General features: G+C 44.1%; 2 protein-coding genes across 4 annotated transcripts in view; both read right to left on the reverse strand.

Annotated features, from left to right (window-relative positions):
- Positions 1-1,403: 1,403 nt before the first annotated feature.
- LOC118283605 (cyclin-dependent kinase-like 5) lies at positions 1,404-7,254 on the reverse strand. Of its 3 annotated transcripts, XM_047336227.1 has the most exons (11): positions 7,102-7,254; positions 6,330-6,540; positions 5,833-6,027; positions 5,528-5,712; positions 5,332-5,444; positions 5,095-5,234; positions 4,604-4,692; positions 2,680-4,482; positions 2,292-2,385; positions 2,081-2,216; positions 1,404-1,840 (listed from the first exon to the last, which is right to left on the reverse strand). In XM_047336227.1, the coding sequence occupies exons 1-11, from the start codon at positions 7,149-7,151 to the stop codon at positions 1,728-1,730; spliced, it is 3,129 nt and encodes a 1,042-aa protein (XP_047192183.1). In that variant the 5' UTR covers positions 7,152-7,254; the 3' UTR covers positions 1,404-1,727. The 3 variants fall into 3 exon arrangements, with proteins under 3 accessions (XP_047192183.1, XP_035461674.2, XP_047192184.1); XM_035605781.2 differs by having other exon boundaries at positions 2,081-2,385; XM_047336228.1 differs by lacking the exon at positions 7,102-7,254 and adding an exon at positions 6,927-7,095 and having other exon boundaries at positions 2,081-2,385.
- A 414-nt stretch (positions 7,255-7,668) lies between these two features.
- The window catches only part of txk (TXK tyrosine kinase), a 7,169-nt gene continuing 4,004 nt past the window's right edge, over positions 7,669-10,833 (reverse strand). The window contains exons 10-16 of the mRNA XM_035607046.2: positions 10,721-10,795; positions 9,707-9,878; positions 9,362-9,578; positions 8,977-9,041; positions 8,766-8,884; positions 8,082-8,239; positions 7,669-7,862 (exon numbers count right to left, since the gene is read on the reverse strand). Coding sequence (XP_035462939.1) covers positions 7,791-7,862; positions 8,082-8,239; positions 8,766-8,884; positions 8,977-9,041; positions 9,362-9,578; positions 9,707-9,878; positions 10,721-10,795 — 878 coding nt within the window. The 3' untranslated portion in view covers positions 7,669-7,790. The remainder of the gene's footprint in view (positions 7,863-8,081; positions 8,240-8,765; positions 8,885-8,976; positions 9,042-9,361; positions 9,579-9,706; positions 9,879-10,720; positions 10,796-10,833) is intronic.

Here is a 10,833-nt window from a genome sequence, read left to right on the forward strand (position 1 = left end):
TTATTTATTTTGTGACATGCTTTGTAATTTCATACGTCTTTTATCATCGTCGTCGCCACCTCACTACTCCCAGTTTGTGAATCTCTAACCCACAGTGATGTTTAATCTTCTGCAGAATGACTGACCACGTCTTTGATTTTCCCCGTGCGACAGTTCGCTCGCCGTCCCGTCTGTCAGATTTTGAGCCTCCGGAGATCGACGGCTCCGCCGTGGACGACATCTGCAGGTTTTTCTCTGACCCCACACCGGACACCACCACCACCACCACGAAAGCAGCCACACCCCCTCCCGTCACCAGGAAGGTACACAGAACACAACGAATAGTACAAGCCCAACGCAGTACAATGTTTAACCTGCGTTCCCTTGTGTAAACAGTCTCTGTGTTTCACGTTGTCTTTATCAGTTAAAACAATGAAACCAATAAACCAAAAGCACAAAGTCCCAACTGTCCTTGGAAGGGGCCGCACACGGGGAATCGCAACATAGTCACTGTATTATCTTACTTTACTTTTTCATGTGTTTTAAATGTTGCTTTACTGGATTTCTTTGTCTTTCTACACAAATATAACTGCTTCATTTCACAGCAGGCAGCCGCCACGACTAAAAAGCTCACCGCACGGACGCCACCGAAGAAACCAACGCCACCAGTCAGGCAACAGCCAGCGCCGGCAGGACCAATCATCACGAACGGCCACGCCCACCCTGCAGCCAGCCTCCTCCACTACCTCCTGACGCACGGCAGAGGACGTCCGGCGGCTGGGTCTCTCCCAGGGTTCAACCGTTTCCCGTCCCAGCCAATAAGAGGTGGCGGCGGCTACCGCGAGGCATCCGACAGCGACGAGGTAGCGACGAAGCTGCAGAAGAGGAAGAGCGTGGGTTCCTTTTCCTCGGAGGACTCCAGTGACGAGTCTTAGCAATTATTTGTTGTTGTTTCGTAACGAGAACCAAATGTAACATCAGTAAATATTTTGTATGTTTGTAAAATAATAAAGAAAATTTCAACGTACTTTTTAGTTAATAATGATTTTACATAATGAAACAAGATATTTCAAAAAAATGTTGATTAGCTGCCATTAATATTTACACAATCGATGTCATACATTACTCATAACTCATAATCTTATACTTGTTTTTACGTCATTATTTGGTTTAATATATGACAATTATAACCAGGTGTAAATAAAACTGCTGGTTTTTCATATTAGCAAAATGTAGCCACTGTTCACGCTAAATGAAAGAACAGTGTTTGGAGGAATGAAATAATATTCTGTCTATAAAAATGCCTGAAGCCTGTATTCTGTGAAGTGACCAGCAGAGGGCCACTCTACTTCTCACTGGATTTATAACGTCAGCAAAACATTTTCCTGAGGAGTTTATAGTTCAATCTCTAGTTTCAAGTCTTCTTCAATAGCATGATGTTCATTTTGTAACACTATGGTCCATTTACAGTCAAACAGACGATAAAGCACCGGATGTATTGGGGGCGTGGATACAGTGTGATTGACAGCTTGTACCGTCCAATGGGTGCAGGCGGACGTACAGTGTCCTTGAGTTCTCAGTCAGACCACACCCATCGCTCCTCCAAATATGGTTATATGTCTGGTTTAAAAAAAAAACCAAGATGGCGCTGAACAAAATGCTAAAGTGGTTGTTTTAGAATTTAGGCGACGTCATCTGGTTTGTAGCGATGAGTAAACGTTAATCCTCAGCGGAAGAATGGCGGTGTGTCAGGGTGTGTGTGCACAACGTCCGTCGCTGCTGACGTGTTCTGATTGGGAGATGGAGGGAACCGGCTGTTTGTCTTTCCTCTGCTCCTTGGCGATGCCTACGTTGTGTTTGCCTGGGAAAACATTGGAGGAATTGTCATTAAATCACGTATTTCACCAGTTAGCTCAAAAGATAAATAATAATAATAATAAACAATTGGAGATTTCTTAATCAGCTAAAACCTTGACGTCTGGCACCACCACTGTAAAAGGTCTGAAGGACAATATCAACAATAATGAGGTGACAATCCGCTAACTGTTTGGTCTGACTAAGATGGTGTCGCCACATTGACGTTTGTGGTTTTTGTACGTACCATCTCTTCGTCTGAGCTCTGGCAGCGCGGAGCTGCTTAAATCTGGAAAGCGGACGTCCGACTTCTTTCTGGCCATGGCGACGCCACCGCGATCCAACAGGAAGGAGCGCTGGTTGCTCAGACTCTTATCTGACACCTGAGAGGGAAGCGTGACGACTTTGTAAGAGTACATTTTCTGTTGTGCTTCCGTTGGACACTTATATACTGTTACCTTTGCTGTTGAAGATGCTGTAACGTGGCTCGACACAGCTTGTCGGGCCAGTCGACTACAAATTCCACCATGATGCCTTGTCTTGTCTAAACACCTGTAACAGAGACAAAACATGTTGAAAACAACTAGAAACCAAGAGAACCTGACAGGCGCAACAACTTGAGGCAGAGTCCAGGAATCTATTTGCACGAGTACTGGTAAATAATAAGACAATAATGTCCATGTTAAAATTTCTATGGACAATTTCAATAAGTACTAGGAGTGTCAAGTTGTGGAGGTTCTGTTCCCTTCTTTGAATACATTAAAAATTTTAACTACTCATAATAACCACTGTTGTAGTTGCAAGATTTCATGATGTTTTCTATGTAAGTATGAAATCATTTAGTACCTCAGACTGTGGTTCCCAGGATGAAAACCTGTCCTTAGGGTAAGGTGATCATTGACGACAGAGAAGGAGGGGATAGGGGTTGTGGAGGAGGGGGGAGGAGAATGGAGTACAATCTCATTAAAGTCAGCATTGGCCATGTTGTGTAGGACGAAGCTCCTCTTCAAAGCTCTATGGTCCGGAGTTGGTGTAGAAAGGACTGAAGTCGAATCTGCGATAGTGGATATACTTGTAATTGAGTCCTTCCTTTCTGGGTTGTCACATTTCTTCCTAGCCTCTGTAGGAAATGTAGTTTTCCGAATCTTTAGGGTCACTGTTCCAGTGAAGGTACTGTGGTTGTTAAAAGACTTTGCTGGAGATTGACCAGTCACAGGTTTGGAGTGAGGGAGTTCAAAGGATGAAACTTCAGTATCCTTGTGCTTTTGCCTAATGCTTGAGCTTCCAGGAACCTTTGAGGTTTGATTTAGTAAAGACTTGGTTGTTGCACTGATGGACAAAGAAAGTGCTAAATCCTTTCTGTTCTCTTTATCTGAGATTTTCAGGGTTTTAGGAATAGGGGTCTCCACTGATGAGTTAGTGTTAGGGATTTCACACAGTATGGGAGCCGATGGTGTTCTGGATTCCGGGGCGATCTTGGATTTAGAAGTGCTCTGTTGATGGACACCGGAGATCTTAGAAGATTCAGGATCCTCCTTGTGATCTCTTCCAGAAATATTGGATTTGCGGTTTCCCATTGTTTTGTTTTCTGGGCTTATTTTCAAGAATTCATGATCCTCAATATTAAAACTATCTTCTTGATTTGGAAGGTCCTTTGAAGGTTTGTTGGTTTCACACCCAGTGTCATTTGTGGGTTTAGCAATTGAAGTCGAGTCAGTTTTGAACAACTCTTGATTTGAAATTCCTTTGGGTACTGTTGAAGTGCTGTGCACAGCAGTGGCCTCCATAAAAACTGCTACGGATTGTGATGAAAGATCTGAGGCATGAGTCTTTGGCAGATTGATGGACAATGTCGTGTTGGTTTTGGTCATTTCTGGACAGGAGTTTGAGATAGTGTTAGATGGCTCAAGGTTTGAGGGTAAGACTCTTGAAGATTCATAAGTCCCTTCTTGCTCTGTTTCCATGGTCAATTGATTGGTCAGATGATCTGAAGCAGTAGAAATCTTGCATGTCTTGGTGACAGAGGGGATAGTCAGGGTAGTGACCTCAATTTGGTCATTGCTTGATGGCTGACATGCTTGAAGTGTCAAGCTAAAGTCAGTTCGGTCGACAGTTGATTCCAACGAATCTTCTGAAGACGAATGATTTTCGCTTGGCTCTGGAGAAGCAACTTTCCCATGTTTAGGTTTATCTACCAGTGTGTTATTTTCATTCCGATCTGTTACAGTCTTGGTGCTTTTTGATGAATCAGACGTGAGGGTTTTCGCTGACTTAGGAAGTTCCTTCCTTGACCCTGCACCAGTGGCTTTTGGTTTACTTTTCATGGCTACTGAAGCTCTTGCTGCATTATCGATTTCCTTACCACCTAATGTCTTGGACTGTTTGGTAGTCATCAAAGGTTCGGAGGTGTTCCGAATAGTTTTAGAAAGCTTTGGGGGCTGCTTTGCTTTTGTTTTCTCCGCCTTGTCTTTCTTCTCTTTGTCCTTGTTAACTTTGTGATTCATGTCTTCCAGCTGTTTATTGTCTCTGCCTCTGTGGTTTTTCTCATTTCCTTCACCCTTTTCTCCCCTTGGGGCTTTGGTTATTTTGGGAAGGGTAGAGTTTTCTCTGTGGTCCTTTTGCATCTTGGCATTCAGCTCATTCAAAAACCTGTATAGAGACATATTTGCAGGAGCTCAGTGCTGGGAAAGTAAATAATGGCTTGCTAAAAAACATTTCTATTCATCACAAATGTTGAACTGAAGGTAAAACCACAAACACACAGAGATACCTGGTGTGGAAAGAGTCTTGCGTAAACAGAGGATGTTCTAGCAGTTCTGAACAATGAGCTCTTCTTTCTGGATCCATCTGGAGACAGCTCTGAAAGGGAGAACGCAAAGGTTTTACTGATTCTGATCGCCTACTGCAGATTAGTCAGTGGCACCATAAGGTCACTTGTTAGCTCGTCGAGATGTGTCCTGACTTGGAATCAAGGGAGCTAAATTCCAGACTACCAGCCCTCAGATTGTCCGTAACTTAGTTGATCATCAACAGAACTATGCTGCATACTTGTCGCCACTAGACTCTACTTTCTGAAGTATGTGAAGGTGATGTAGATCACTTCCTGAGAAGGGAGTATGCCCCATTGCTTGTCAATCATTCAGTTTGAAGCTAGCTCCTAGCAATTACATTTCAGTACACATCTGTAGAGGAAACAGATTTTTACCTCACTTGAAGATATGTATTGTTTCGCTTTGAGTCAATAAGTCAATTAAACTGTACCTGTGCCAGGTCTAGGGCAGTGGATGTGATTGCAGGGAAGCGCTGCTGCAGTGGGACTTGGCCATAACACTCTGGCAATCTGACTCCAGAAAAGACGGGATTCCTGTAGAACAACTCCTGGTGATGAGCAGTCAGGTTACCTATAATAGAAAGATGAGGAGTTAATCAAGTACAATTGTGTTGAGTTAGTAACAAGAGGAGATTCAGTATGTGTTATTATTTGGATTGTGTGCTTACCAAAGCACCTGACGATGTGGTAAATTTGGTCAAGGTCAGAGTCTCCGGGAAACAAAGGCTGACCTGTCAGCATCTCTACTAACAGACAACCTACTGCCCACACGTCTACTGGCCTACACAGAAACACAAACTGTTAACATTTCTATCGACAGATAACTACGAGCTAACATCCACAGTTCTACATGCCAACACTTACTTTCCGTATTTAATATCTCCCACCAGCAGTTCAGGCGCCCTGTACCAGCGAGTGGCCACATAGTCGGTGTAGACGTTGCCTTCAGCAGGCGACGCCAAGGCGCGGGCAAAGCCGAAATCGCACAGCTTGACCACGCCACCCTGAGAAACCAGGATGTTTTCTGGTTTAATGTCACGGTGGATGATCTGTGAGGGAATGAACCAAAGAAAATACAATATATTGTAATGCGTCATCTGCTGGCCATATTGGACGCTCTGAGAACTGTCTCAGTATGTAGAACACACGGCTGAATTCTTTGTTTTCACATTTTGCTGGTGGCAGAAGGCTGCGGCGCTCAGGATCTGGTACAGATACTGCTGGCTGGTGTTCAGGTCCAGTCCACTTGGGTTGTGCTCCAAATCGTCCAGGAGTGTCCGCTCCACAAAATCAAACACCAGGTACCAGCGCCGGCGACGCTTCCACACTTCCAGAAGGTTCACTAAGTTGCCGTGACGCAGTTGCTTCATGGTTAAAAAGATGAGGAGGATGAAAGAAACATTTGAGCGTTAAAAGCTGGGCGTGGTCACTCCCGTTGTTGGATGTAAAATAACATGTTTCCTTGCATATCACAATTTATTTTGCTGCTGGTTTTTATTTTTCCTCCCGTTTCTAGTTGTAAATGAATGAAAGAGAAGGATCTCATTGGGTTGCGTTTGTCTTGTGATTGACAGGCTGCTTTTGTGTTTTGCTTCACTCAGGTTTCAGGCTCATACACACGCATCGACTGTCTGACTGGTTTGGCGATGGACTGATTGACAGGTACCCGGAGCAGCTTGATCTCCCTCAGAGCGATCTTCTTCACCGTCTTGTCATCGTCTGAGTCCACGAACTTCTTGATGGCAACGAGGCGGCCGGAGTCTCGATGGCGGCACTTCAACACCGTGCCGTAACTGCCCTCCCCGACCAGACCCAGAGACTCGTAACGCTCCATTACAGCCAAAATGCCGGAGGGTGAGAAAAAGTGGTTTGCTTCCCTAAGAGCGATCCAAAACAAAGTTCCATTCAAAACAGCACATTGCTTGAACTGTTAAGAAAACATTTAACAAATTTATTATTACTATTTTTACACATTTAATTTCATAACCTTAATTTTGCATCAACCAGCGGTGCAAACGTTCGAACAAATTGAAACAGATAGAACAAGTTATGTAAAGTAGTCGGCAGAGAATGAAAGCAAAAGATTTCTAAGAGGAAAAAGACAACGAATGAGAGGTGTCCTTGTAAAACAAATATGAAAGAGGGAACTATAGATAATATTACAACATTATTATTGCTTTATTCACGTGTAAACAGTGTTGTGAATACGGTTGAATCCGGTCAGTCAAGATAAACATCAACAACGACACACACACATACTAACCTTACAGGGGAATTCCTCAGGACACTTTAATCGGCGCCGTGAGCTCCCGTTATCAACGTAAACACCGGAGTAACTTTTTCTGTGTGTGTGAGTGTGTGTGTTTGTGCAGTCACCGGAGAAGACAACTTGACCCTGTGTCTGAGTGTATGTGTGTGTGTGTGTGTGTGTGTCTCACCCAGCACGTTGCCATAGTGACGCCTCCCGCCATGCTCCACGCGGCGACATGGATCCCTCCCTGGAAAAGTTACATCAGCAAAACAGGAAACACTAGAGAATGTTATGTCAGCACACTGTAAATAAGGATGGGTGACATCACGGCTGCCCACAAGAGAAGCCAAATCGTCTGGATCGCCCCCTGGTGGCTGGCTGCAGTATTGGCCATAAACCCCGCCCCTTCCATGTGAGCAGATGGGACATGGACCAAACTGAAACATCGGAGTAGACGTTAGATAAATGTTTCCAGGAGATGGTTTCTGTCATGTGAGGTCATTCTTATCACACTGATGTATGTTCAAGTGTTCATGTTTCTGATCAGTTTGTTTTTCATTAGTCATTTGATGATATCAAAAGTCATGATTGACAGCTGAGTTTGAGTCGTGATTGGTCAAACGTGTGTGTGGGCGGGATCTTAGAAGGTGCAGGTGAACATTGCTTATGAGCATAAAGATCATGTTTTGATCATGTGTGCTTGCATAATAATAAAATAAATGCAAGATGGAAGAATCACTTCAAGCAAGAAAACTTTATCTGAAAATACTTTAATGCAACAACTTGTTATTTACATTGAGAAAACACAGTGAACATTGATGAGAACAGTAACAAATAAGGTTTCAGAAATTCAGCTTCGTTTGGTGTGTGTGTGCGTTAATCAGAATTTTCGGCCATTTTTCTGATTTCCTCCAGCAGCTCAGAGAACGGCGGCCGACCCTGAGGCTTCTACACCACCACCACCAACGAGGAAGAAGAAGAGGAAGAGATGTTGTGGTTACCAAAAGGTGTGATCATGAAGTTTTCAAAAAAATATTTAATTCTCAACCATTTGTTCCCCTCATCTCACACGATGAAAATCCGCTGAGGAAGGTCATGATGTATTTCATGTACATTTGGTCTGTGTGGCACCAAACAGTGAACGGACGAGTGGTTGAGTGACTGTACCTCGTGCCAGCAGCGGTACATGATGGCGTACAGCGGCTGCGAGGCTCGGTGCGGCCGGTACAGCCGGATCCCTCTGGTGATGTCGTTGACCACCTCCAGGTTGGAGCGGTTTTCGAACGGAGTCCGGCCACCGGAGTAGATCTCCCACATCACCACACCTGCGCACAGACGCACCTTCATGTCAGACCTGTGAACGACGAGCTACGACTACTAATACTTTTTGATTATATCTCCTTTAGCTGAGGGTTTATATGATGTGGTTGTAAATGGGCTGCGTTTAGATCGTCTAGTCTCAACGACTGGAGGAACTGTATCGAACCACCGACCTGATGAGCATTTATCCTGCTCAGAGCAAATCAAATCATCCGTAGATGAGATACCATATCTTTTTTGTTTTTGATAATCAGATAACACTTCAGGTGTAAATGCACCAGAGACTCATCGAGGACGGATTTAGATCCAATCATCAAAACTACCTCCGGAGTCGGTCAGGGACTCACCGTGACCACATGGAACATACAACAACTACGTGGGTTGAAATAATAATCACGTGACTGTTCCAAACCGGCGAGGTAGCAGCCGATAGCCAGTAAACACAGGAAGCAGTCCTCTCCTGGCTTCCCCACGTTATTCGAGAAGCCTAAAAAACCCAGTGGACGTTCGGTCGAGTTTGTGTTTCCTCACCGAAGGACCAGACGTCAGACTTGCTGCTGTATTTAGTGAAGTGCAGGACTTCGGGAGGAGACCACTTAACGGGGAACTTGGAACCGCTGGAGCTGGTGTACTGGTTGTCCAGGACGTACCTGGAAACATGAGTCAAGAGCTGAAGTCTCGAGTCGGAATGTTCGAGTTCCAGCACACCTTATCGCTACTCCAGGGGGTGTGTTGACTGTACCTGGTCATTCCAAAGTCACAGACCTTCACCACGTTGTGCTCATTGACCAGACAGTTCCTGGCAGCCTGGACGGCAAAACAAGAACCAGAAACTTTATTTGAATATCGTACTTACTGTATCTTAGACAGAAAGAGAGCAGCGACAACCGAAACAGCTAAGGAGTTTAAAACCCCAAATTTGTCGCCGTTTTTTTAGGTTGTACAAACTTCTTGGAGGTTATGTTTTCACCCGTTTCTTTGTTTCTTTGTCAGCAGGACTACACAAAAACATCACAACAAATTTACATGAAATTGGTGGAAGGATGGAGCATGGACCAAGAAAGAATCCATTAAATTGGGCGGATCCGGGAATTGAAAGGACTGAAGCAGCAGTGAGTGAGACTCACCAGGTCTCTGTGGATGAAACTGTGCGTCTCCAGGTACTCCATCCCCTCGCAGATGTCCTGGCACATGGACAGCAGCCAGGCCTCCTTCACGTCGCCGCTAAGCTGCCGCAGGAAGTTCAGCAGGCAGCCGTTCTCCATGAACTCGGCCACGATCAGCAGGGGGCGCTGCTGCAAACAGACGCCGTACAGCTGCACCAGTTTGGGGTGGCACAGTCTCCTGGGAGACACGACAGCAACACACACACACACAGTTTCACTTCCCTGTGTTGACAAGAGGGAAGTTTCTCATGGCGCTCTTCTTTTGAGAACAAACATCCACCGTCCCTCGTCTCCTCCCCGTCTTACATCATGACCTTGGCCTCCTCGATGAAGTCCTCCTCGTACATGGCGCCCTCTCTGATGGCCTTGATGGCCACTTTGTGCTGAGCCCTCCACTTGCCGAGCCGAACCAGACCGAACTGGCCGCTGCCCAGCTCCTTCATGAAGGTCAGCTCGCAGGGGTTGATCTCCCACTTCTCTGAGAGGGATGGAAGAAAGGAACAGATGTATAGTCGACACAGAAGAAAGAGTCCTTTCTTTACAAGACGCTCATTTATTACACATCATATACACTCAGCTGAAACTAGTGCAGCCTAATAAATGAGTCTATGAAGGTGATAATGTTTTTTTTTGTGGAAACTGTGTTAAAGAGATGTTGATTTAACTGTGTTATCATTTGAATCAAAAAGTGAAATTTCGATAAGATAAACATTTTATTGCATTAAGCATCGCTAAAAAGAAAGATTTGATTCATAACCTGAAATCTCTTAAGAATGAAGGGGAAGGAGCACACAAAGGCACAGACGTAAAGCAAGACATCATCTGCATATAAAGACACTTTGTGCATAAGTCCAGTTTTTTACTCTCTGTCAAACTTCAGCATGAAAGTTAATATCAATAAATTCAAAAGTACATTTAAAAGGGAGGGAAGACAAGAGGCAGCCATGACACAAAAGTCTTCCTGTTTAACATTCATAACCAGAATATAAGCATTGGATAACACAAAATAATATCATAAAGTGGTAAGCGGCTATACTTGTTTACTAATGTATTTGTCAGCTACTGTAACTCAACCTCCTGTGGACACAATGAAATCAGTTTGGGTGTAGTTAATATGAAAGAAGCAATAATAATAATAAGTAAATGAACACTTGTACTTCTAATATTAATATGGAGATTTTGTCAAATATTACAAAATAACCAAATTAATAAAATATTAAAGAAACAATTTGTTTTTAAACGTGCTTCATTCAGTCCAGTTTGGCAAATATGTTATTGATTTTTGAATGAATGAGAAGCAGAGCAGCTTCTTTTATTTACCTGAGCTGAATCCTGCTGTGGCAGGTACACACCTTCCCATTGGCCCCACTGCATATCGCAACCTGGTCACTAGACCTGCACACACACACACACATATACAAAAACACATCAAT

Source organism: Scophthalmus maximus, chromosome 12 (genome assembly GCF_022379125.1).
Source record: "Scophthalmus maximus strain ysfricsl-2021 chromosome 12, ASM2237912v1, whole genome shotgun sequence".
In the NCBI taxonomy this organism is placed as follows: domain Eukaryota; kingdom Metazoa; phylum Chordata; class Actinopteri; order Pleuronectiformes; family Scophthalmidae; genus Scophthalmus; species Scophthalmus maximus.